Source organism: Ornithodoros turicata, unplaced genomic scaffold (assembly GCF_037126465.1).
Source record: "Ornithodoros turicata isolate Travis unplaced genomic scaffold, ASM3712646v1 ctg00001391.1, whole genome shotgun sequence".
In the NCBI taxonomy this organism is placed as follows: Eukaryota; Metazoa; Arthropoda; class Arachnida; order Ixodida; family Argasidae; genus Ornithodoros; species Ornithodoros turicata.
Genome location: NW_026999584.1, coordinates 25,016 through 52,185, shown reverse-complemented (window position 1 = coordinate 52,185; position 27,170 = coordinate 25,016). Strand labels below are relative to the sequence as shown.

Here is a 27,170-nt window from a genome sequence, read left to right as displayed (position 1 = left end):
AAATCAGGGCAGATAACGATATCATTCGAGATGACGGTTGGCTAAGAACGTGCTATGCGGTGAAGTTCATTTTTAAGAGTGTAGTCAAAGATAGGAAAACAATACTATCATGGAGAGTGGTTGGTCCGCTTGCGGAAGACACCTTTCCCTTGCCCAATAATAAGATGGATGTGCTTCGTCGCTTCGGGTTCGTTACAACCTAGCAAGGGAAACCAATAAGAAACCAAAAGAGAATCCAATATAAACGAACGAGTGTTTGCGAACGCCGCCGCCTGCGCTTTTAACACACTCTAAAAAAAGAACTTCACCGCATAGCAAGCTGTGCGTCAACCATTGCCACGGATGATAGGGTTATCGCTTCTGATTTGAAGAGAGAGGTAGTCGTACGCCTTTTTGTGACAACTTTCATGTATCCAAATTGCCACAAAAAGGCGTACGCCCACCTCTCTCTTTGAATCAGACGCGATAACCCTACACTGGTAAAGCAGAGCTTCACCGCATCAGCACGCTCATAGCCAACCATCATTCCGAATGATATCATTCTGTGCATTGATTTGTCGAAAATGGGAGGAAGCGCCTATCTGGGGCAGATTATCTTGTCCCAGATAGGCGCCTCCCCCTGTTTTGAACAAATCATGACACAGAATGATATCATTCGGTGTGATGGTTGGCTAGGAGCGTGCTATGCGGTGAAGTTCTGTTTTAACAGTGTAGTCAAAGATAGGAAAACAATACTATCATGGAGAATGGTTGGTCCGCTTGCGGAAGACACCTTTCCCTTGCCCAATAATAAGATGGACGTGCTTAGTCGCTTCGGGTTCGTTATAGCAAGGGGTTTACGAACGAATGCGGTATTCCAAGCAGCACAATGCACTGAAAGTCAAGTGTAATAGGTGTGGATGGTATGTGTCTTCTCAACGCTCTAAGATGAAAGTCACTGAAAAGGTTAGCCAGCTATAGGGCTCGAACTCACATCTTCTGGATTACCGCGGTTCAAGCTCTACCGATTGAGCTAAGCGAACAGTGATGTGGGTTCCAGTCTTGCAGCTGTTTAGCCTTTTCAGTGACTTTCATCTTTCATCGTTAATTTCTTAGGCAATTTGAGGCTTTGTATGTATTTGTACTTTCTACGTTGTTTCAGCCCAAGAACATTCAGTTCTCTTATTATGAACCTTCTTTAGTTTCACCAGTCTGTACCTTCCCGTCCTCCCCTATTGCACTCGACCTTCAGGACATTCACCGACGACGCCTGCGCTTGTAACAGGGTTGGGGACTTTACGAGATTCAGAGACGAGATTCGCCTCGTTAGACATAAGAAATTTGAAGAAAAAGCTACTGCTGGGAAAACGCATACTCGCGAAATGCATCAGAAGCTGTCTTACAGAAGCCCTTACTGTCATGCACGGAGTAAGAACTCCGGAGCACGGAGCATGTACGGAGCATGTACTCCGTGCTCTCAGGCAACACACGTTGCGGAACAGACATCTGTATTACTCGTGCGAACGTCTGGTGACGTGAACATCTTGAAATCGAAATTTCCTCGATGTATTTGCGACGCAACTTTTGCTCGCGCAGTATCTTCCTGCGTTGCAAAAACAGCTGTCCCTCTAATAAGACGATCTACATGCCCTGGTTTCCCTGTACAGTTTGAGGAGGACGCGAACAGCGATACGCAGAAAAACAGGAAGAAAAACCGCAGGATATCCCCAAAGAAAAAGGTCCGAGATGTCGTCATGTGGAATACAGTGATCTATGAGTTATACCGGCATACCTTGGAGAAAAATAAATATAACGTAGGCTGCTGCGAAGGGTCAAGATATCGTTTGTCGTGGGGGAGAGTAACGCACTCGCCGCCATAAAGGCGATTAACGAGACCTCAGGATATGACTTTTCTTGCTGACCTCTGCTGGACGCTAAAGAGAGGAGTACGTTTTTTCTTTTTTTCCCTCTTTTTTTTCTCAATCTGAAGATCCCGGAAGCCTTAGCTGTAACTTAGTTCTTCAGATTATGTTTTGAGTGGCCGTGAGTAGTATATACTCTTCCCAACACAAAGTCCAATATATACTGATGACTATATTCCATGCAGAGAATTCAAAGTTCAAGGCACGTGAAGCATCTCCTGGCTATTGTAAGTATTGCAATAGAATTCACTTATTCTGTTCTCGAATTAACCGCGAAAAATGCAAATTTCGTTCCCACATTTGGTGCCCTCCAATTGTGCAATACTTAGAAATTTTTCGTTTTCTTCTTGTCTTTTTTTTTTTTTCATTTGCCCCATTGTGTCTGCACTGTTTTCCGTCCTTGCGAGCAGGGTATTGTGTATTACCTAAGCCGTTGTCCACGAGCGACTGGGGCACATTATAACTAGAGCTGAGCGCGGGTGCAGGCATACCTGCGGGTACCCGCAGTTACCCGCACATCGTCACGATTTGCGGATACTGCGATATTCGCGATAGCTGCGGGCTAGTGGGCAAAATGCGGGTGTACCCGCAATGCACTCCATCGCCAACTGAGTAATCCCTCTCTGTCGCACGCGAGCTCAGCAGTGCGCCATATCGTTGGCCGTATAAATCCATGTGCCAGACAACAGCAGGCAAGTGCTGGCGGGTGAGTTCGGTTACTAATGCAGACATATATGGCTCTCTGTTGGATTGCAGTTTCATTGGCATATGATTGAAGCCGTCCGACACACGTAGCCAACACTCAGAATTTCCTTCGTTTTAAAATAGAAACAGCGGTAAACTGGAAGAGGAACATTTCCCCCTGTGGGGCCGAATGCGGGTATGCGGACATACAGACAGAACTGCGGGTGCGAGTCACCCGGATTAAATTCTTGCGCGTGCGGGAGCGGGTCACACACGCGATGGTACAGTGCGGATCCAAGTTTGCTTACCCGCACTCACCCTCCACTTATAACAGTCATTAAAAAAGTTGAATTATACAACATTTAAAGTTGAGAACATGGAATAAGAAACTGTAACAAACCCGCGAAAACTGTCCGTGCTTGAAAGCTGAAGAGACTCCTCCAGGCATCGATCGCCATTCCCAATGAAACAATACAGAGTTTTAGTACGTCGTGTGCTATCCTGTTTGCGCAAGTAAGGGATAGCATAGATGGTTCTGCGCATGCCCAGAATAGCGAGAGACATTCTGTTCCTACACTAATAAAAATGAACTTCACCACACAGCACGCTCCTAGCCAACCATCATCACGAATGACAACGCTCTCGCCCCTGATTTGTTGAAAACGGGAGGCGGAGCCTATTTTGTACCTATTATGCACGGCACAGAATAGGCTCCGCCTCCCGTTTTCAACAAATCAGGGGCGAGAACGTTGTCATTCGGGATGATGGTTGGCTAGGAGCGTGCTACGTGGTGAAGTTCATTTTTAAGAGTGTACTCAAGTCCCGTGCATTTACATCGCGCTTAGTATCCATGTCAGCGTTTCCGAAACATGTCCAAATGTTTACGATGCTGTAATAATTCTGTTGCAGTGCTGGAAGAATTTCTTAAACGTAGAAGTGCTGATCCCGGTAAGAAGATCATTTTACACATCCATCGTCGATGAATATTAGTAATATGCTGGATAGGTTTTAGTGAAAGAACATCAACCGACTGGCTCCACCTTTCTAGGTTCTATGACCCTCATGAAAGAACTGATGTTCTCAGTTCATCAGTTCTCAGAACATCAGTTCTTTCATGTTCAACAATTCCGCCTGCGTCGATCCCGTCGTATTAACGTGTGTATGAGTGAGCAAAAATGTAAGAGTGAAAGGAGGATGAGTGAGAGAGAGTGGCTCGTTTCTCCCTTCAGATGACGCACCATTGGAAGCCGCTGAGAAAGCGTGTTAGCTTAGCTCAATTGGTAGAGCCCTGGACCGGCAATCCAGAAGATGTGGGTTCGATTCCTGCAGCTGGCTAACCTTTTCAGTGACTTTCATCTTTCATCTACGACCCTCATTGGGTAATAATAATAATAATCGATTAAATATCCAGGTGGTTTTAGATCTACAACATAAGTCAGTCAGCACAGATTGTTCCATAAGAAGTTATCCAGCAGACTTATACGTATTTAAAAAAAAAAAGGAAAACAGTCATACCACACCGCCTCGCGTTTTCTCGATGTGGATCGAGACTGTCCTAGGCTGTACTAGACCATGTTGTTCTTACCCATGCCCCGTGTATTTACATCGCGCTTAGTATCCATGTCAACGTTTCCGAAACATTTCCAAAAGTTTACGATGCTGTAATAATTCTGTTGCAGTGGCAGCAGCTTATTACGTGCCTGCGAGGGCTCGTAGAAGTGCTGATCCCGCTAAGAACATCATTTTACACATCCATCGTCGATGAATACTACTAATATGCTGGACAGCTTTTAATGAAACAACATCAGTCGGCTGACTCCACCTTTATAGGGTCTAGGACACTCATTGGGTAATACAGGGTGTCTACCACCAATTGTCAGGGAATTTTGATGTTACTGGCAAAGTCAGGGGATTGTCAGGGAATTTGGCTAAAAAGAAGCTCAAGTCAGGGAAAACAGCGGATTAGTGCCGGGATGATGCCGGTGGTTGAGCGGCAATGCCGCAGCAACGTTATCCCGACTAGCTTTTCGCCAGCACGACAAGCTCTGAGGCAGAAAGGCAGGAAAGCCTCAATAAATGGTCTGTTTTTGTGATGGATCTGTATCAAAACGTAGGAGCAGGCACACCAAGTTTCCTTTTGTTTTTCTCAGGGAATTTGCTTGAAATAGTCAGGGAAAACCTGGAAAAGTCATGGAATTTGAAGGCTGCAGTTTGGTATACACCCTGTAATAATAATAATAATAATAATCATCATCATCATCATCATCGATGAAATATCCAAGTGGTTTTAGATTTACAACATAAGAGGGTAGTCAGTCAGCACAGATTGCTCCATAAGAAGTTATCCAGCAGACTTATCTATTTAAAATAATGGAAAACAGTCATACCGCACCGTCTCGCGTTTTCTCGATGTGGATCGAGACTGTCCTATGATGTACTAGACCATGTTGTTCCTACTCACGTCTCGTATATTTACATCGTGGGTAATTGATCACCTTGGACTAGGCGTTCCTTTTCGTTGCGCCCGTAGAATCCCGGTAAGAACGTCATTTTACTCTCCCAAAACGCATCGATTGTTGTTGAATAATAGTAATATGCTGGACAACTTTTAATGCAAGTACCTCAGTCTGTTGACTCCACCCTTCGCTTACACCAATCACATCTTTGCTGCGTCGGACGTTGTACTCATCTTGTCACAGCCCACGCAATGCGTTAGATTAAGATCCACTAAAACGCTCAACGCATCAACACCGAATGTGTCTCCTGCTATAAAGACGATTATCACATTCGTGTCACCACATCAGATTAGTGTCCGTAGCGAACGCTGATATGCGGGGTAACCACAAGGGTCAGCACACCGTCATCGTGTCCGGCACGGCCTCTGTGTCTGTGATGATGGATCTGAGAAGAGATCCTTCGACCTTTAGATTAAAAACCTAGGACATTGAAAGAAGGGTGGTGCGTGCTCGTTACACTCATGTTGAGAACACAGAACGAAGGGTCTTAGGTTACATGCAGCTGTGTGGCGTTGACTAAGCGGTGGTGGTGCTGTGTTCGCTGACTGAAGTTGCCATGGAGGAAAGAATAAGAAAATGCTCTTCTTCAGAAAAGAGAATTGTGGGGCAAGTGAGGTGAGGATGGGACATGAGCAGTAGCTTCTTTGGGGGCACGAGGGGGTCACGTTACCTGAATAGGGTCGCTTTGCATACGACACTTTGGGGGGCACTTTGACGCGCTAGACCGCACCTTTCCAAGTATTCCAAAACTATGCGTTGAGGTCTCTCATAGAGATGTGTGTAATCGAAAGCGGAAAACGAGCGGTGATGTCACTGTCCCCAATCTCGGCTTCACTTCTCAGAGCAATAGGACTCCTCCTCTCTTTCCTTCCTCCATGGAAGTCGGTCTCACGATAGTGGTCAGTGTCTCTATGTGCATGAAGATGAGGATGACGATGGTAAATGATAATCTGGATGAAGAGACGACGAAATAAATCTGGATCAAGGGACGATGCCTTTTCTTCGAGTCTAAGATACGTCTCTTCCTCTTTGAGTTGTCACGACATCCAATATGTTGTACGAATGAGACTTGCTTCAGGACAGCAGATGTCAAAATGACGTTCCCCATGTTCCTGAACACTCTTGAAGGAAACGGAATCGTTTTCGTGTATACCTATTGGTCATACCACAAACTATGTCCGTTAGCCAATCAGATACTACAGCCCAAATTCAGCCAGGTAAATATTGCAGAACTTGCAATGTTTGCAAAACACGAAGAGTACCTTTTGGTAATTTAGGACATAAGAAAAAAAAAAAACTCGAAATGAATAATGTAATCAGCACAAAGTAACCACAGCATAACTTTGGCTACCTTTATGATAACACTTTTCCGCCATTAGTGAGCAGTGGCAGTGCAAGACGCATCGTGAACACAGGAGCTTGCTTGGAAGCCCCTCTAGCAACGTGGACGGAGCGTGACGCTCCACCTTGAGGGTGACGTTGAGGATGGGGTGTATGCAATCTGGGCGACTACCTTTGACGAGAACAGGTCTCCTCTACACTCTTAAAAATGAACTTCACTGCACAGCACGCTCCTAGCCAACCATAATCTCAAATGATATCGTTATCTGCCCTGATTTGTTGAAAACGGGAGGCGTACGCCTTTTCTGTGACAATTATGAACAGCATAAGTGTCACAAAAAAGGCGTACGCCTCCCGTTTTCAACAAATCAGGGCAGATAACGATATCATTCGAGATGACGGTTGGCTAAGAACGTGCTATGCGGTGAAGTTCATTTTTAAGAGTGTAGTCAAAGATAGGAAAACAATACTATCATGGAGAGTGGTTGGTCCGCTTGCGGAAGACACCTTTCCCTTGCCCAATAATAAGATGGATGTGCTTCGTCGCTTCGGGTTCGTTACAACCTAGCAAGGGAAACCAATAAGAAACCAAAAGAGAATCCAATATAAACGAACGAGTGTTTGCGAACGCCGCCGCCTGCGCTTTTAACACACTCTAAAAAAAGAACTTCACCGCATAGCAAGCTGTGCGTCAACCATTGCCACGGATGATAGGGTTATCGCTTCTGATTTGAAGAGAGAGGTAGTCGTACGCCTTTTTGTGACAACTTTCATGTATCCAAATTGCCACAAAAAGGCGTACGCCCACCTCTCTCTTTGAATCAGACGCGATAACCCTACACTGGTAAAGCAGAGCTTCACCGCATCAGCACGCTCATAGCCATCCATCATTCCGAATGATATCATTCTGTGCATTGATTTGTCGAAAATGGGAGGAAGCGCCTATCTGGGGCAGATTATCTTGTCCCAGATAGGCGCCTCCCCCTGTTTTGAACAAATCATGACACAGAATGATATCATTCGGTGTGATGGTTGGCTAGGAGCGTGCTATGCGGTAAAGTTCTGTTTTAACAGTGTAGTCAAAGATAGGAAAACAATACTATCATGGAGAATGGTTGGTCCGCTTGCGGAAGACACCTTTCCCTTGCCCAATAATAAGATGGACGTGCTTAGTCGCTTCGGGTTCGTTATAGCAAGGGGTTTACGAACGAATGCGGTATTCCAAGCAGCACAATGCACTGAAAGTCAAGTGTAATAGGTGTGGATGGTATGTGTCTTCTCAACGCTCTAAGATGAAAGTCACTGAAAAGGTTAGCCAGCTATAGGGCTCGAACTCACATCTTCTGGATTACCGCGGTTCAAGCTCTACCGATTGAGCTAAGCGAACAGTGATGTGGGTTCCAGTCTTGCAGCTGTTTAGCCTTTTCAGTGACTTTCATCTTTCATCGTTAATTTCTTAGGCAATTTGAGGCTTTGTATGTATTTGTACTTTCTACGTTGTTTCAGCCCAAGAACATTCAGTTCTCTTATTATGAACCTTCTTTAGTTTCACCAGTCTGTACCTTCCCGTCCTCCCCTATTGCACTCGACCTTCAGGACATTCACCGACGACGCCTGCGCTTGTAACAGGGTTGGGGACTTTACGAGATTCAGAGACGAGATTCGCCTCGTTAGACATAAGAAATTTGAAGAAAAAGCTACTGCTGGGAAAACGCATACTCGCGAAATGCATCAGAAGCTGTCTTACAGAAGCCCTTACTGTCATGCACGGAGTAAGAACTCCGGAGCACGGAGCATGTACGGAGCATGTACTCCGTGCTCTCAGGCAACACACCTTGCGGAACAGACATCTGTATTACTCGTGCGAACGTCTGGTGACGTGAACATCTTGAAATCGAAATTTCCTCGATGTATTTGCGACGCAACTTTTGCTCGCGCACTATCTTCCTGCGTTGCAAAAACAGCTGTCCCTCTAATAAGACGATCTACATGCCCTGGTTTCCCTGTACAGTTTGAGGAGGACGCGAACAGCGATACGCAGAAAAACAGGAAGAAAAACCGCAGGATATCCCCAAAGAAAAAGGTCCGAGATGTCGTCATGTGGAATACAGTGATCTATGAGTTATACCGGCATACCTTGGAGAAAAATAAATATAACGTAGGCTGCTGCGAAGGGTCAAGATATCGTTTGTCGTGGGGGAGAGTAACGCACTCGCCGCCATAAAGGCGATTAACGAGACCTCAGGATATGACTTTTCTTGCTGACCTCTGCTGGACGCTAAAGAGAGGAGTACGTTTTTTCTTTTTTTCCCTCTTTTTTTTCTCAATCTGAAGATCCCGGAAGCCTTAGCTGTAACTTAGTTCTTCAGATTATGTTTTGAGTGGCCGTGAGTAGTATATACTCTTCCCAACACAAAGTCCAATATATACTGATGACTATATTCCATGCAGAGAATTCAAAGTTCAAGGCACGTGAAGCATCTCCTGGCTATTGTAAGTATTGCAATAGAATTCACTTATTCTGTTCTCGAATTAACCGCGAAAAATGCAAATTTCGTTCCCACATTTGGTGCCCTCCAATTGTGCAATACTTAGAATTTTTCGTTTTCTTCTTGTCTTTTTTTTTTTTCATTTGCCCCATTGTGTCTGCACTGTTTTCCGCCCTTGCGAGCAGGGTATTGTGTATTACCTAAGCCGTTGTCCACGAGCGACTGGGGCACATTATAACTAGAGCTGAGCGCGGGTGCAGGCATACCTGCGGGTACCCGCAGTTACCCGCACATCGTCACGATTTGCGGATAGGAATTCGCGATAGCTGCGGGTAGTGGGCAAAATGCGGGTGTACCCGCAATGCACTCCATCGCCAACTAAGTAATCCCTCTCTGTCGCACGCGAGCTCAGCAGTGCGCCATATCGTTGGCCGTATAAATCCATGTGCCAGACAACAGCAGGCAAGTGCTGGCGGGTGAGTTCGGTTACTAATGCAGACATATATGGCTCTCTGTTGGATTGCAGTTTCATTGGCATATGATTGAAGCCGTCCGACACACGTAGCCAACACTCAGAATTTCCTTCGTTTTAAAATAGAAACAGCGGTAAACTGGAAGAGGAACATTTCCCCCTGTGGGGCCGAATGCGGGTATGCGGACATACAGACAGAACTGCGGGTGCGAGTCACCCGGATTAAATTCTTGCGCGTGCGGGAGCGGGTCACACACGCGATGGTACAGTGCGGATCCAAGTTTGCTTACCCGCACTCACCCTCCACTTATAACAGTCATTAAAAAAGTTGAATTATACAACATTTAAAGTTGAGAACATGGAATAAGAAACTGTAACAAACCCGCGAAAACTGTCCGTGCTTGAAAGCTGAAGAGACTCCTCCAGGCATCGATCGCCATTCCCAATGAAACAATACAGAGTTTTAGTACGTCGTGTGCTATCCTGTTTGCGCAAGTAAGGGATAGCATAGATGGTTCTGCGCATGCCCAGAATAGCGAGAGACATTCTGTTCCTACACTAATAAAAATGAACTTCACCACACAGCACGCTCCTAGCCAACCATCATCACGAATGACAACGCTCTCGCCCCTGATTTGTTGAAAACGGGAGGCGGAGCCTATTTTGTACCTATTATGCACGGCACAGAATAGGCTCCGCCTCCCGTTTTCAACAAATCAGGGGCGAGAACGTTGTCATTCGGGATGATGGTTGGCTAGGAGCGTGCTACGTGGTGAAGTTCATTTTTAAGAGTGTACTCAAGTCCCGTGCATTTACATCGCGCTTAGTATCCATGTCAGCGTTTCCGAAACATGTCCAAATGTTTACGACGCTGTAATAATTCTGTTGCAGTGCTGGAAGAATTTCTTAAACGTAGAAGTGCTGATCCCGGTAAGAAGATCATTTTACACATCCATCGTCGATGAATATTAGTAATATGCTGGATAGGTTTTAGTGAAAGAACATCAACCGACTGGCTCCACCTTTCTAGGTTCTATGACCCTCATGAAAGAACTGATGTTCTCAGTTCATCAGTTCTCAGAACATCAGTTCTTTCATGTTCAACAATTCCGCCTGCGTCGATCCCGTCGTATTAACGTGTGTATGAGTGAGCAAAAATGTAAGAGTGAAAGGAGGATGAGTGAGAGAGAGTGGCTCGCTTCTCCCTTCAGATGACGCACCATTGGAAGCCGCTGAGAAAGCGTGTTAGCTTAGCTCAATTGGTAGAGCCCTGGACCGGCAATCCAGAAGATGTGGGTTGGATTCCTGCAGCTGGCTAACCTTTTCAGTGACTTTCATCTTTCATCTACGACCCTCATTGGGTAATAATAATAATAATCGATTAAATATCCAGGTGGTTTTAGATCTACAACATAAGTCAGTCAGCACAGATTGTTCCATAAGAAGTTATCCAGCAGACTTATACGTATTAAAAAAAAAAAGGAAAACAGTCATACCACACCGCCTCGCGTTTTCTCGATGTGGATCGAGACTGTCCTAGGCTGTACTAGACCATGTTGTTCTTACCCATGCCCCGTGTATTTACATCGCGCTTAGTATCCATGTCAACGTTTCCGAAACATTTCCAAAAGTTTACGATGCTGTAATAATTCTGTTGCAGTGGCAGCAGCTTATTACGTGCCTGCGAGGGCTCGTAGAAGTGCTGATCCCGCTAAGAACATCATTTTACACATCCATCGTCGATGAATACTACTAATATGCTGGACAGCTTTTAATGAAACAACATCAGTCGGCTGACTCCACCTTTATAGGGTCTAGGACACTCATTGGGTAATACAGGGTGTCTACCACCAATTGTCAGGGAATTTTGATGTTACTGGCAAAGTCAGGGGATTGTCAGGGAATTTGGCTAAAAAGAAGCTCAAGTCAGGGAAAACAGCGGATTAGTGCCGGGATGATGCCGGTGGTTGAGCGGCAATGCCGCAGCAACGTTATCCCGACTAGCTTTTCGCCAGCACGACAAGCTCTGAGGCAGAAAGGCAGGAAAGCCTCAATAAATGGTCTGTTTTTGTGATGGATCTGTATCAAAACGTAGGAGCAGGCACACCAAGTTTCCTTTTGTTTTTCTCAGGGAATTTGCTTGAAATAGTCAGGGAAAACCTGGAAAAGTCATGGAATTTGAAGGCTGCAGTTTGGTATACACCCTGTAATAATAATAATAATAATAATCATCATCATCATCATCATCGATGAAATATCCAAGTGGTTTTAGATTTACAACATAAGAGGGTAGTCAGTCAGCACAGATTGCTCCATAAGAAGTTATCCAGCAGACTTATCTATTTAAAATAATGGAAAACAGTCATACCGCACCGTCTCGCGTTTTCTCGATGTGGATCGAGACTGTCCTATGATGTACTAGACCATGTTGTTCCTACTCACGTCTCGTATATTTACATCGTGGGTAATTGATCACCTTGGACTAGGCGTTCCTTTTCGTTGCGCCCGTAGAATCCCGGTAAGAACGTCATTTTACTCTCCCAAAACGCATCGATTGTTGTTGAATAATAGTAATATGCTGGACAACTTTTAATGCAAGTACCTCAGTCTGTTGACTCCACCCTTCGCTTACACCAATCACATCTTTGCTGCGTCGGACGTTGTACTCATCTTGTCACAGCCCACGCAATGCGTTAGATTAAGATCCACTAAAACGCTCAACGCATCAACACCGAATGTGTCTCCTGCTATAAAGACGATTATCACATTCGTGTCACCACATCAGATTAGTGTCCGTAGCGAACGCTGATATGCGGGGTAACCACAAGGGTCAGCACACCGTCATCGTGTCCGGCACGGCCTCTGTGTCTGTGATGATGGATCTGAGAAGAGATCCTTCGACCTTTAGATTAAAAACCTAGGACATTGAAAGAAGGGTGGTGCGTGCTCGTTACACTCATGTTGAGAACACACAACGAAGGGTCTTAGGTTACATGCAGCTGTGTGGCGTTGACTAAGCGGTGGTGGTGCTGTGTTCGCTGACTGAAGTTGCCATGGAGGAAAGAATAAGAAAATGCTCTTCTTCAGAAAAGAGAATTGTGGGGCAAGTGAGGTGAGGATGGGACATGAGCAGTAGCTTCTTTGGGGGCACGAGGGGGTCACGTTACCTGAATAGGGTCGCTTTGCATACGACACTTTGGGGGGCACTTTGACGCGCTAGACCGCACCTTTCCAAGTATTCCAAAACTATGCGTTGAGGTCTCTCATAGAGATGTGTGTAATCGAAAGCGGAAAACGAGCGGTGATGTCACTGTCCCCAATCTCGGCTTCACTTCTCAGAGCAATAGGACTCCTCCTCTCTTTCCTTCCTCCATGGAAGTCGGTCTCACGATAGTGGTCAGTGTCTCTATGTGCATGAAGATGAGGATGACGATGGTAAATGATAATCTGGATGAAGAGACGACGAAATAAATCTGGATCAAGGGACGATGCCTTTTCTTCGAGTCTAAGATACGTCTCTTCCTCTTTGAGTTGTCACGACATCCAATATGTTGTACGAATGAGACTTGCTTCAGGACAGCAGATGTCAAAATGACGTTCCCCATGTTCCTGAACACTCTTGAAGGAAACGGAATCGTTTTCGTGTATACCTATTGGTCATACCACAAACTATGTCCGTTAGCCAATCAGATACTACAGCCCAAATTCAGCCAGGTAAATATTGCAGAACTTGCAATGTTTGCAAAACACGAAGAGTACCTTTTGGTAATTTAGGACATAAGAAAAAAAAAAAACTCGAAATGAATAATGTAATCAGCACAAAGTAACCACAGCATAACTTTGGCTACCTTTATGATAACACTTTTCCGCCATTAGTGAGCAGTGGCAGTGCAAGACGCATCGTGAACACAGGAGCTTGCTTGGAAGCCCCTCTAGCAACGTGGACGGAGCGTGACGCTCCACCTTGAGGGTGACGTTGAGGATGGGGTGTATGCAATCTGGGCGACTACCTTTGACGAGAACAGGTCTCCTCTACACTCTTAAAAATGAACTTCACTGCACAGCACGCTCCTAGCCAACCATAATCTCAAATGATATCGTTATCTGCCCTGATTTGTTGAAAACGGGAGGCGTACGCCTTTTCTGTGACAATTATGAACAGCATAAGTGTCACAAAAAAGGCGTACGCCTCCCGTTTTCAACAAATCAGGGCAGATAACGATATCATTCGAGATGACGGTTGGCTAAGAACGTGCTATGCGGTGAAGTTCATTTTTAAGAGTGTAGTCAAAGATAGGAAAACAATACTATCATGGAGAGTGGTTGGTCCGCTTGCGGAAGACACCTTTCCCTTGCCCAATAATAAGATGGATGTGCTTCGTCGCTTCGGGTTCGTTACAACCTAGCAAGGGAAACCAATAAGAAACCAAAAGAGAATCCAATATAAACGAACGAGTGTTTGCGAACGCCGCCGCCTGCGCTTTTAACACACTCTAAAAAAAGAACTTCACCGCATAGCAAGCTGTGCGTCAACCATTGCCACGGATGATAGGGTTATCGCTTCTGATTTGAAGAGAGAGGTAGTCGTACGCCTTTTTGTGACAACTTTCATGTATCCAAATTGCCACAAAAAGGCGTACGCCCACCTCTCTCTTTGAATCAGACGCGATAACCCTACACTGGTAAAGCAGAGCTTCACCGCATCAGCACGCTCATAGCCATCCATCATTCCGAATGATATCATTCTGTGCATTGATTTGTCGAAAATGGGAGGAAGCGCCTATCTGGGGCAGATTATCTTGTCCCAGATAGGCGCCTCCCCCTGTTTTGAACAAATCATGACACAGAATGATATCATTCGGTGTGATGGTTGGCTAGGAGCGTGCTATGCGGTAAAGTTCTGTTTTAACAGTGTAGTCAAAGATAGGAAAACAATACTATCATGGAGAATGGTTGGTCCGCTTGCGGAAGACACCTTTCCCTTGCCCAATAATAAGATGGACGTGCTTAGTCGCTTCGGGTTCGTTATAGCAAGGGGTTTACGAACGAATGCGGTATTCCAAGCAGCACAATGCACTGAAAGTCAAGTGTAATAGGTGTGGATGGTATGTGTCTTCTCAACGCTCTAAGATGAAAGTCACTGAAAAGGTTAGCCAGCTATAGGGCTCGAACTCACATCTTCTGGATTACCGCGGTTCAAGCTCTACCGATTGAGCTAAGCGAACAGTGATGTGGGTTCCAGTCTTGCAGCTGTTTAGCCTTTTCAGTGACTTTCATCTTTCATCGTTAATTTCTTAGGCAATTTGAGGCTTTGTATGTATTTGTACTTTCTACGTTGTTTCAGCCCAAGAACATTCAGTTCTCTTATTATGAACCTTCTTTAGTTTCACCAGTCTGTACCTTCCCGTCCTCCCCTATTGCACTCGACCTTCAGGACATTCACCGACGACGCCTGCGCTTGTAACAGGGTTGGGGACTTTACGAGATTCAGAGACGAGATTCGCCTCGTTAGACATAAGAAATTTGAAGAAAAAGCTACTGCTGGGAAAACGCATACTCGCGAAATGCATCAGAAGCTGTCTTACAGAAGCCCTTACTGTCATGCACGGAGTAAGAACTCCGGAGCACGGAGCATGTACGGAGCATGTACTCCGTGCTCTCAGGCAACACACCTTGCGGAACAGACATCTGTATTACTCGTGCGAACGTCTGGTGACGTGAACATCTTGAAATCGAAATTTCCTCGATGTATTTGCGACGCAACTTTTGCTCGCGCACTATCTTCCTGCGTTGCAAAAACAGCTGTCCCTCTAATAAGACGATCTACATGCCCTGGTTTCCCTGTACAGTTTGAGGAGGACGCGAACAGCGATACGCAGAAAAACAGGAAGAAAAACCGCAGGATATCCCCAAAGAAAAAGGTCCGAGATGTCGTCATGTGGAATACAGTGATCTATGAGTTATACCGGCATACCTTGGAGAAAAATAAATATAACGTAGGCTGCTGCGAAGGGTCAAGATATCGTTTGTCGTGGGGGAGAGTAACGCACTCGCCGCCATAAAGGCGATTAACGAGACCTCAGGATATGACTTTTCTTGCTGACCTCTGCTGGACGCTAAAGAGAGGAGTACGTTTTTTCTTTTTTTCCCTCTTTTTTTTCTCAATCTGAAGATCCCGGAAGCCTTAGCTGTAACTTAGTTCTTCAGATTATGTTTTGAGTGGCCGTGAGTAGTATATACTCTTCCCAACACAAAGTCCAATATATACTGATGACTATATTCCATGCAGAGAATTCAAAGTTCAAGGCACGTGAAGCATCTCCTGGCTATTGTAAGTATTGCAATAGAATTCACTTATTCTGTTCTCGAATTAACCGCGAAAAATGCAAATTTCGTTCCCACATTTGGTGCCCTCCAATTGTGCAATACTTAGAATTTTTCGTTTTCTTCTTGTCTTTTTTTTTTTTCATTTGCCCCATTGTGTCTGCACTGTTTTCCGCCCTTGCGAGCAGGGTATTGTGTATTACCTAAGCCGTTGTCCACGAGCGACTGGGGCACATTATAACTAGAGCTGAGCGCGGGTGCAGGCATACCTGCGGGTACCCGCAGTTACCCGCACATCGTCACGATTTGCGGATAGGAATTCGCGATAGCTGCGGGTAGTGGGCAAAATGCGGGTGTACCCGCAATGCACTCCATCGCCAACTAAGTAATCCCTCTCTGTCGCACGCGAGCTCAGCAGTGCGCCATATCGTTGGCCGTATAAATCCATGTGCCAGACAACAGCAGGCAAGTGCTGGCGGGTGAGTTCGGTTACTAATGCAGACATATATGGCTCTCTGTTGGATTGCAGTTTCATTGGCATATGATTGAAGCCGTCCGACACACGTAGCCAACACTCAGAATTTCCTTCGTTTTAAAATAGAAACAGCGGTAAACTGGAAGAGGAACATTTCCCCCTGTGGGGCCGAATGCGGGTATGCGGACATACAGACAGAACTGCGGGTGCGAGTCACCCGGATTAAATTCTTGCGCGTGCGGGAGCGGGTCACACACGCGATGGTACAGTGCGGATCCAAGTTTGCTTACCCGCACTCACCCTCCACTTATAACAGTCATTAAAAAAGTTGAATTATACAACATTTAAAGTTGAGAACATGGAATAAGAAACTGTAACAAACCCGCGAAAACTGTCCGTGCTTGAAAGCTGAAGAGACTCCTCCAGGCATCGATCGCCATTCCCAATGAAACAATACAGAGTTTTAGTACGTCGTGTGCTATCCTGTTTGCGCAAGTAAGGGATAGCATAGATGGTTCTGCGCATGCCCAGAATAGCGAGAGACATTCTGTTCCTACACTAATAAAAATGAACTTCACCACACAGCACGCTCCTAGCCAACCATCATCACGAATGACAACGCTCTCGCCCCTGATTTGTTGAAAACGGGAGGCGGAGCCTATTTTGTACCTATTATGCACGGCACAGAATAGGCTCCGCCTCCCGTTTTCAACAAATCAGGGGCGAGAACGTTGTCATTCGGGATGATGGTTGGCTAGGAGCGTGCTACGTGGTGAAGTTCATTTTTAAGAGTGTACTCAAGTCCCGTGCATTTACATCGCGCTTAGTATCCATGTCAGCGTTTCCGAAACATGTCCAAATGTTTACGACGCTGTAATAATTCTGTTGCAGTGCTGGAAGAATTTCTTAAACGTAGAAGTGCTGATCCCGGTAAGAAGATCATTTTACACATCCATCGTCGATGAATATTAGTAATATGCTGGATAGGTTTTAGTGAAAGAACATCAACCGACTGGCTCCACCTTTCTAGGTTCTATGACCCTCATGAAAGAACTGATGTTCTCAGTTCATCAGTTCTCAGAACATCAGTTCTTTCATGTTCAACAATTCCGCCTGCGTCGATCCCGTCGTATTAACGTGTGTATGAGTGAGCAAAAATGTAAGAGTGAAAGGAGGATGAGTGAGAGAGAGTGGCTCGCTTCTCCCTTCAGATGACGCACCATTGGAAGCCGCTGAGAAAGCGTGTTAGCTTAGCTCAATTGGTAGAGCCCTGGACCGGCAATCCAGAAGATGTGGGTTGGATTCCTGCAGCTGGCTAACCTTTTCAGTGACTTTCATCTTTCATCTACGACCCTCATTGGGTAATAATAATAATAATCGATTAAATATCCAGGTGGTTTTAGATCTACAACATAAGTCAGTCAGCACAGATTGTTCCATAAGAAGTTATCCAGCAGACTTATACGTATTAAAAAAAAAAAGGAAAACAGTCATACCACACCGCCTCGCGTTTTCTCGATGTGGATCGAGACTGTCCTAGGCTGTACTAGACCATGTTGTTCTTACCCATGCCCCGTGTATTTACATCGCGCTTAGTATCCATGTCAACGTTTCCGAAACATTTCCAAAAGTTTACGATGCTGTAATAATTCTGTTGCAGTGGCAGCAGCTTATTACGTGCCTGCGAGGGCTCGTAGAAGTGCTGATCCCGCTAAGAACATCATTTTACACATCCATCGTCGATGAATACTACTAATATGCTGGACAGCTTTTAATGAAACAACATCAGTCGGCTGACTCCACCTTTATAGGGTCTAGGACACTCATTGGGTAATACAGGGTGTCTACCACCAATTGTCAGGGAATTTTGATGTTACTGGCAAAGTCAGGGGATTGTCAGGGAATTTGGCTAAAAAGAAGCTCAAGTCAGGGAAAACAGCGGATTAGTGCCGGGATGATGCCGGTGGTTGAGCGGCAATGCCGCAGCAACGTTATCCCGACTAGCTTTTCGCCAGCACGACAAGCTCTGAGGCAGAAAGGCAGGAAAGCCTCAATAAATGGTCTGTTTTTGTGATGGATCTGTATCAAAACGTAGGAGCAGGCACACCAAGTTTCCTTTTGTTTTTCTCAGGGAATTTGCTTGAAATAGTCAGGGAAAACCTGGAAAAGTCATGGAATTTGAAGGCTGCAGTTTGGTATACACCCTGTAATAATAATAATAATAATCATCATCATCATCATCATCATCGATGAAATATCCAAGTGGTTTTAGATTTACAACATAAGAGGGTAGTCAGTCAGCACAGATTGCTCCATAAGAAGTTATCCAGCAGACTTATCTATTTAAAATAATGGAAAACAGTCATACCGCACCGTCTCGCGTTTTCTCGATGTGGATCGAGACTGTCCTATGATGTACTAGACCATGTTGTTCCTACTCACGTCTCGTATATTTACATCGTGCGTAATTGATCACCTTGGACTAGGCGTTCCTTTTCGTTGCGCCCGTAGAATCCTGGTAAGAACGTCATTTTACTCTCCCAAAACGCATCGATTGTTGTTGAATAATAGTAATATGCTGGACAACTTTTAATGCAAGTACCTCAGTCTGTTGACTCCACCCTTCGCTTACACCAATCACATCTTTGCTGCGTCGGACGTTGTACTCATCTTGTCACAGCCCACGCAATGCGTTAGATTAAGATCCACTAAAACGCTCAACGCATCAACACCGAATGTGTCTCCTGCTATAAAGACGATTATCACATTCGTGTCACCACATCAGATTAGTGTCCGTAGCGAACGCTGATATGCGGGGTAACCACAAGGGTCAGCACACCGTCATCGTGTCCGGCACGGCCTCTGTGTCTGTGATGATGGATCTGAGAAGAGATCCTTCGACCTTTAGATTAAAAACCTAGGACATTGAAAGAAGGGTGGTGCGTGCTCGTTACACTCATGTTGAGAACACACAACGAAGGGTCTTAGGTTACATGCAGCTGTGTGGCGTTGACTAAGCGGTGGTGGTGCTGTGTTCGCTGACTGAAGTTGCCATGGAGGAAAGAATAAGAAAATGCTCTTCTTCAGAAAAGAGAATTGTGGGGCAAGTGAGGTGAGGATGGGACATGAGCAGTAGCTTCTTTGGGGGCACGAGGGGGTCACGTTACCTGAATAGGGTCGCTTTGCATACGACACTTTGGGGGGCACTTTGACGCGCTAGACCGCACCTTTCCAAGTATTCCAAAACTATGCGTTGGGGTCTCTCATAGAGATGTGTGTAATCGAAAGCGGAAAACGAGCGGTGATGTCACTGTCCCCAATCTCGGCTTCACTTCTCAGAGCAATAGGACTCCTCCTCTCTTTCCTTCCTCCATGGAAGTCGGTCTCACGATAGTGGTCAGTGTCTCTATGTGCATGAAGATGAGGATGACGATGGTAATCTGGATGAAGAGACGACGAAATAAATCTGGATCAAGGGACGATGCCTTTTCTTCGAGTCTAAGATACGTCTCTTCCTCTTTGAGTTGTCACGACATCCAATATGTTGTACGAATGAGACTTGCTTCAGGACAGCAGATGTCAAAATGACGTTCCCCATGTTCCTGAACACTCTTGAAGGAAACGGAATCGTTTTCGTGTATACCTATTGGTCATACCACAAACTATGTCCGTTAGCCAATCAGATACTACAGCCCAAATTCAGCCAGGTAAATATTGCAGAACTTGCAATGTTTGCAAAACACGAAGAGTACCTTTTGGTAATTTAGGACATAAGAAAAAAAAAAACTCGAAATGAATAATGTAATCAGCACAAAGTAACCACAGCATAACTTTGGCTACCTTTATGATAACACTTTTCCGCCATTAGTGAGCAGTGGCAGTGCAAGACGCATCGTGAACACAGGAGCTTGCTTGGAAGCCCCTCTAGCAACGTGGACGGAGCGTGACGCTCCACCTTGAGGGTGACGTTGAGGATGGGGTGTATGCAATCTGGGCGACTACCTTTGACGAGAACAGGTCTCCTCTACACTCTTAAAAATGAACTTCACTGCACAGCACGCTCCTAGCCAACCATCATCTCAAATGATATCGTTATCTGCCCTGATTTGTTGAAAACGGGAGGCGTACGCCTTTTCTGTGACAATTATGAACAGCATAAGTGTCACAAAAAAGGCGTACGCCTCCCGTTTTCAACAAATCAGGGCAGATAACGATATCATTCGAGATGACGGTTGGCTAAGAACGTGCTATGCGGTGAAGTTCATTTTTAAGAGTGTAGTCAAAGATAGGAAAACAATACTATCATGGAGAGTGGTTGGTCCGCTTGCGGAAGACACCTTTCCCTTGCCCAATAATAAGATGGATGTGCTTCGTCGCTTCGGGTTCGTTACAACCTAGCAAGGGAAACCAATAAGAAACCAAAAGAGAATCCAATATAAACGAACGAGTGTTTGCGAACGCCGCCGCCTGCGCTTTTAACACACTCTAAAAAAAGAACTTCACCGCATAGCAAGCTGTGCGTCAACCATTGCCACGGATGATAGGGTTATCGCTTCTGATTTGAAGAGAGAGGTAGTCGTACGCCTTTTTGTGACAACTTTCATGTATCCAAATTGCCACAAAAAGGCGTACGCCCACCTCTCTCTTTGAATCAGACGCGATAACCCTACACTGGTAAAGCAGAGCTTCACCGCATCAGCACGCTCATAGCCAACCATCATTCCGAATGATATCATTCTGTGCATTGATTTGTCGAAAATGGGAGGAAGCGCCTATCTGGGGCAGATTATCTTGTCCCAGATAGGCGCCTCCCCCTGTTTTGAACAAATCATGACACAGAATGATATCATTCGGTGTGATGGTTGGCTAGGAGCGTGCTATGCGGTGAAGTTCTGTTTTAACAGTGTAGTCAAAGATAGGAAAACAATACTATCATGGAGAATGGTTGGTCCGCTTGCGGAAGACACCTTTCCCTTGCCCAATAATAAGATGGATGCGCTTAGTCGCTTCGGGTTCGTTATAGCAAGGGGTTTACGAACGAATGCGGTATTCCAAGCAGCACAATGCACTGAAAGTCGAGTGTAATAGGTGTGGATGGTATGTGTCTTCTCAACGCTCTAAGATGAAAGTCACTGAAAAGGTTAGCCAGCTATAGGGCTCGAACTCACATCTTCTGGATTACCGCGGTTCAAGCTCTACCGATTGAGCTAAGCGAACAGTGATGTGGGTTCCAGTCTTGCAGCTGTTTAGCCTTTTCAGTGACTTTCATCTTTCATCGTTAATTTCTTAGGCAATTTGAGGCTTTGTATGTATTTGTACTTTCTACGTTGTTTCAGCCCAAGAACATTCAGTTCTCTTATTATGAACCTTCTTTAGTTTCACCAGTCTGTACATTCCCGTCCTCCCCTATTGCACTCGACCTTCAGGACATTCACCGACGACGCCTGCGCTTGTAACAGGGTTGGGGACTTTACGAGATTCAGAGCCGAGATTCGCCTCGTTAGACATAAGAAATTTGAAGAAAAAGCTACTGCTGTGAAAACATATACTCGCGAAAAGCATCAGAAGCTGTCTTACAGAAGCCCTTACTGTCATGCACGGAGTAAGAACTCCGGAGCACGGAGCATACACGGAGCATGTACTCCGTGCTCTCAGGCAACACACCTTGAGGAACAGACATCTGTATTACTCGTGCGAACGTCTGGTGACGTGAACATCTTGAAATCGGAATTTCCTCGATGTATTTGCGACGCAACTTTTGCTCGCGCACTATGTTCCTGCGTACAACTATCTTCCTGCAAAAACAGCTGTCCCTGTAATAAGACGATCTATCACTCTTAAAAATGAACTTCACCGCGTAGCACACTCCTAGCCAACCATCATCTCGAATGATATCAATATCTACCCTGATTTGTTGAAAACGGAAGGCGTACGCCTTTTTTGTGACACTTACGCTGCTCATAATTGTCACAGAAAAGGCGTACGCCTCCCGTTTTCAACAAATCAGGTCAGATAACGATATCATTTGAGATTATGGTTGGCTAGGAGCGTGCTGTGCGGTGAAGTTCATTTTCAAGAGTGTACATGCCCTCCGTGTTTCCCTGTACAGTTTGAGGAGACGCGAACAGCGATCCACAGAAAAACAGAAAGAAAAACCGCTGGACATCCCCCAAGAAAACTCAAAAAAGGGCCGAGATGTCGTCATGTGGAATAGAGTGATCTATGAGTTATACCGGCATACCTTGGACAAAAAGAAATATAACATTGGCTGCTGCAGAGGGTCAAGATATCCCTTGTCGTGGGGTCAATCTGTATCGAAAAAGAATCAGAAAAATCTGTATCGCCTAACAAAAAACACCCTGTATAAACACCAGTGAGATATATAAGAATTGTGCACGCGGTAGGGCGCTTGCCATGCCAGGAGCTTTGTCCCTAGTCATCAGGAGGAATCTGTTAAGATAAAAGAACGGAAGTGAGTCGACGAGCTTAACCTGTAGGTCAGGAACCTCGGCTGCGCACTGTGGACAAAACCCCAGGGTCCTGGTTGACAGGTGGACGGAAATTTGTGGATTGGGTATGATTTCATGCAGACAACAGCGTAAATCATACCTAATCCACAAATTTCAGTTCACGATCAACGAATACCCAGCCATTTTGTCGACAATGCGCAGCCCAGGTTCATAACCTAGGTTAAACTCGCTGACACACTTGGGTTTTTTTCTCCCGTTTTCTTTTACCCTTACAGATTCCACCTATTGACCAAGGACGATACTCCAAGAAATTATTCCCTCGCATATCTCTCCCGAGAAACGCTGACCTCCTATGTCACTGTAATATTAACGTCCCCGCAGTTGACGTTTTACTAGTTGGGTTGTGAGGAAATATTGCAAGTGCATTCTTTTGCAGCGCCTCGAAATGTAGGCGTATTTGGGGAATTATTAGTGCATCACGTGTGTGGTGGAACAAATTCCGAGTCACTTTTTTTACTCCACTCGCGGGAGCAGGTCGCTGCTTTCTATGCTGAGAGAAGAGGCCACAAAGGTGAGCATATTCGTTTTTCTCCTCACTAGACGCAACAAAGACTCCCCGTTGTGGAAGCACAGGTCATATTCTGCTCGAGAAGAGGTACCCACCTACAACAACCGCAACCTAGAGTCGTGCTCAACTTGGGAAGGGAAAGAAATCGAGCCAGTCAGCTCTCAAAATATTCTTGTGCTGGAAATAGGATGGCTGGACACAGAGAGGTCACGCTCACTCTTCAGCCCATTATACTCACTCAGCGTCCGTATTGGCTGTTAAGACAGGCCACACGACACTATACGCCACATGGTGGTGCTGAAGTATTTCTCCTGGCTCGTTATTTCGACTCCTTATCTCCAAGGCGTATGTAGTTGACGCGGACTAGATTTCCTTTTAGCAGTGAGGTGACATTTTTAACGTCGTTCGAAATTCTGCCTCTTCTGTCAAGCCGCACACCAGGAGTTATCATGCAAAATATTTTCTCTCTGCGGTGCGTTATAGGTTGGCAATAAAATTTACAAAAAAAGAAAAAAAGAGGAAAAAAACAGAAGCCGTAGACGGCCGACACGTTTCTCGCGTGTAGTATTGGAGGTTCCATGCCTTAGCCCCGTTTGCATGAATACGACAGAAGCGTATCGAATCGACTTCAAACAGGCAAGAAGATGATGCGACACCGTTTACATGGATGCGCAGACCGGAGGTGGCGCCACGCCATGTCATATTGGAAAGTTAGAGGTGCACTTCCTCAACCAGGGTGTCGGAGCGAATCGAAAACCAGAAGCGAAAACCGAAAAAAGAACGCTATTTTGGTGCGAACCGGAACGGAATCGAAACCGTATACGTTTTTTTCGCTCAGGAGGGAAACCGAAAAATTTATTTAACGGTTTTCGGTCCAAGCAAAAACTTCGCCGGTTTGGACTACGAGTAGGCGAATGAAACAGTCGTCGTGTGTTCTCAAGTAATGTCACGGACACATCACGAGGGTTACGGTTATGGTGCAATGTACGTCGGTAGAGTATGACCCTTAGGCTCCCTTTGTAACATTTTATCGTTCGCGCACATAGACTTAGATGTACATGTGACCGGTTGTGACTCTCTATCAATGTGCGACCCAAGGGGGCTGCGAAACGGCTTCTCTATCGGTAATCTCTCGTAACATGTCCCTTGTTTGAGAGCAGCGAAGTTGAATACATGTACGTATCCGCGAGGCAAGCGCGTGCGAAGTGGCGCCTCTTTTGTGGGCAGGACACGAAGAAAAGGAAATGGAGCCGTCGAGCGCGTTTGTGAGTGAAGGTGTTCCTCGATTTGCGCCGTACTCGTGCGGTAATGCTTGCTGGCGAGGAAGCAGAAACAGGCATTCGGATGGGACGCGATCGCACCAATCGAGCAAGAAAGTACTTTACGTATGACATCACAACAAAGTCCGTCTGTATCATGCGCTTCAAGAAAGGAGAAAGCCTATTTGAACAAACAGTCACCTGTAGGAGCCAGGAGCTACCAATTTCACAGCTGCCTATTAATATTAAATACCATGTATGCATATAAACGGGTTTACATTTTGCAGCATTGTTTTTTTTTTTTTTCTGGAAAAGAATATGTCCACCAGCGGAGCCGGTTACAACCGGTATGAACCGTTATTTTTTTGCTCCAGAGCAGAACCGGTACCGGACCGTTTATGATAGAACCGGAACGAAAAACGTTTCGGATCGACACCCTGTCCTCAACTACTGCTGTTTCCGGTGTCCCGCTACCTTCGCACCGAACATTAAAACGTCGAAAACGTAGCATCTACGCCCCATTTTCGAGCGTATTTCAGAATGAAATCTGCCCTACGGCTGCAAGCCCTGCTGCTTCTGTCAGTATAGACTGGCCTACATATCCAAAAAGGAGCGTGGCTGGGAACTCCCTAATATCACAGCTTTGTAATCCTCTCTAGGAGTAGAAGACGACACAGCTAGCCCGCAGCTGAACGCCACTTCCCATAATCCTCCCTTCCTCCTTCGATGCGCATCGTCTGTTTGGATGCACAATCTGAACACGCATTCAGTGTCTTGATCCACCTCTGTTTAGCGAATTGAATACGACACGCTCTCCTAGCGAATTGAACCGTTTACATGGGTGGATTTGATTCGACAACTGGATACGATACGCTTGTGTCGTATTCATGTAAACGCGACTCTCGTTTCTTTCTTTTTGCTTCGCAGCTCACGTAACCTTTATACATTGAGCTGTGCCGCTGTACGTTACTGGTCACGTGAGGGGAGTAGCATACGTCACAACGTGCTCTCGTTCTGCGAAGCGCTTCTGTTCACGAGGAGAACGATTTCTCAAAGGTGTGCGGTACAGAGTCCTACCGCTCGCTTCGTAGGTCACATGCGTTCATTGTTCTTTTGCGGGAACCCATTTTATTCCTTGGAAAACACCCTGCATCGAAAAAGAAACAGAGGCGTCACCTCAGTGCTTCCTTAAGTTGAACACAACTTTATAGTTACCATAGTTGAGCTGCTTCTACTCCTGCTACTTCTTTTGTCATTCCGCCCTGCTGATACCGTGAAGCAACTATCATAATGCACGGTGTACTGTCAAGAGAGAGAGAATGTGTGTATGCGTCCACTCTGGGATAAAGTGCTGGAAAACACAGAAAAGGCTTCCAGTTTTAATTCGTCAAAGAATGCAGTCGATGCCAAAGCATCCGGTCGTCAGGGGCATCGGTGTAACAGAAATTGTATTTCTCTGTGTGGCTTTGTATCTTTTAATATTGCGTGCTAGATATGCTATGACAAGTGTTTTTATATTGCGTCCATGATTATTGTATTACAACCGTGTACTGCACGACCTGTCCAAATTAAAGTCTGTAACCTCTATCTTGCAGGGTGACGAGCGACAATAAAAGCACCTGGTAACCAAGCTCGAAATGACGTTTTGCTCTTTTTCTTCGTGTCAACCGACCACACAAATAAACGGCACATGGAGAGATTACTAAATTCAGTGTTGCTAATTTGAGTGCATAGGTACAGTCTGCGACAACTGCAGTGCGTGTACACTGTAAAGTAACAGAATGTCGATGAATGTGTTATTTAAACAACTGCTACTCGGGAACACAGGTGGAGAGAAGTCAATGGCCTTCAATGCCACCCGCTTAAAATTTAGAGATTGGAAACCTTACTTAGCGCAGAGACAGTGCACCTGACCCACTGAAGGCAACGAAAAGGACGGGCAGCTTTATTTTGCAAAGGGACGCTCTTATTCTGGAGTAGTTGTCTATTTTAAGTGTTGTGAACACGAAGCGCCGTCACCCACTTGAGGTAAGTCGCGCTGCGAGGAAGGATGTGGCCAGAGGGCATCAGATCCAGAGAGAAATCCATAAAGAAATCAGGTAATGTTATGCAAGAAAATGTAGAACATATTGGTTGACTTTGAACGTGTCGAAGCAACAAGAAACGGTCGAGGACGGTCTGCGTCTCCAGCTAAGTCTCCCAACGTGGTTTATGTTACACGACGAGCTCGTTGCAACAACTATCATTAGAAAAGACCCAAGGACAGTATAGCGAAGTCTGTCTTCGGATCTTCCCAAATCCTGTGGGTGCCTGTGCGCAGAGAGCATGTACAATATTCCAACTAGGCAGACTTTATTCTGAAGGGTACTCTACCTAAAAGTTCAAACTATTGCTAAACGTTTCTGGCGCTAAAAATGAAGACCTCTGTTCAATCTACGTCTGAGCAGCCTGTTCTTAGCGTACCATACTCCCACGACTTAGCGCACAGTAGTAGTTATTGGCCACAGTTTAGCCCATTTAAAATTTGAAAGTTATTGCATCATACAGTGAGTCAATACAAGGGGTCAGTTGACAGACAAGACAGAGTGGACACGAAGGTTTAATTTATTTAAATCAAAGACGTCATTCGGAAGAAGGCAGCGACATCAGTCATATTCATCGCCAGCCAGCG

The 27,170-nt window shown here is 45.5% G+C and overlaps 1 protein-coding gene across 2 annotated transcripts; it reads left to right on the top strand.

Annotated features, from left to right (window-relative positions):
* The first annotated feature begins 1,581 nt into the window (after positions 1-1,581).
* On the top strand, positions 1,582-26,206 carry LOC135376934 (uncharacterized). Of its 2 annotated transcripts, XM_064609357.1 has the most exons (9): positions 1,582-2,128; positions 3,495-3,533; positions 8,894-8,935; positions 10,295-10,333; positions 11,064-11,114; positions 15,693-15,734; positions 17,094-17,132; positions 23,207-23,243; positions 26,095-26,206. In XM_064609357.1, the coding sequence occupies exons 1-9, from the start codon at positions 2,081-2,083 to the stop codon at positions 26,097-26,099; spliced, it is 342 nt and encodes a 113-aa protein (XP_064465427.1). In that variant the 5' UTR covers positions 1,582-2,080; the 3' UTR covers positions 26,100-26,206. The 2 variants fall into 2 exon arrangements, with proteins under 2 accessions (XP_064465427.1, XP_064465428.1); XM_064609358.1 differs by lacking the exon at positions 11,064-11,114.
* The last annotated feature ends 964 nt before the right edge of the window (positions 26,207-27,170 follow it).

What these genes read in the sequence shown, in the direction of transcription:
- LOC135376934 (XM_064609357.1), top strand. Translation starts at nt 2,081, where the DNA reads ATGCAGAGAATTCAAAGTTCAAGGCACGTGAAGCATCTCCTGGCTATT. An exon ending in ACGTAGAAGTGCTGATCCCG is followed by an intron (nt 3,534 to 8,893) that starts GTAAGAAGATCA and finishes TATTCCATGCAG; the next exon opens with AGAATTCAAAGTTCAAGGCA. An exon ending in TGAAGCATCTCCTGGCTATT is followed by an intron (nt 15,735 to 17,093) that starts GTAAGTATTGCA and finishes ATTCTGTTGCAG; the next exon opens with TGCTGGAAGAATTTCTTAAA.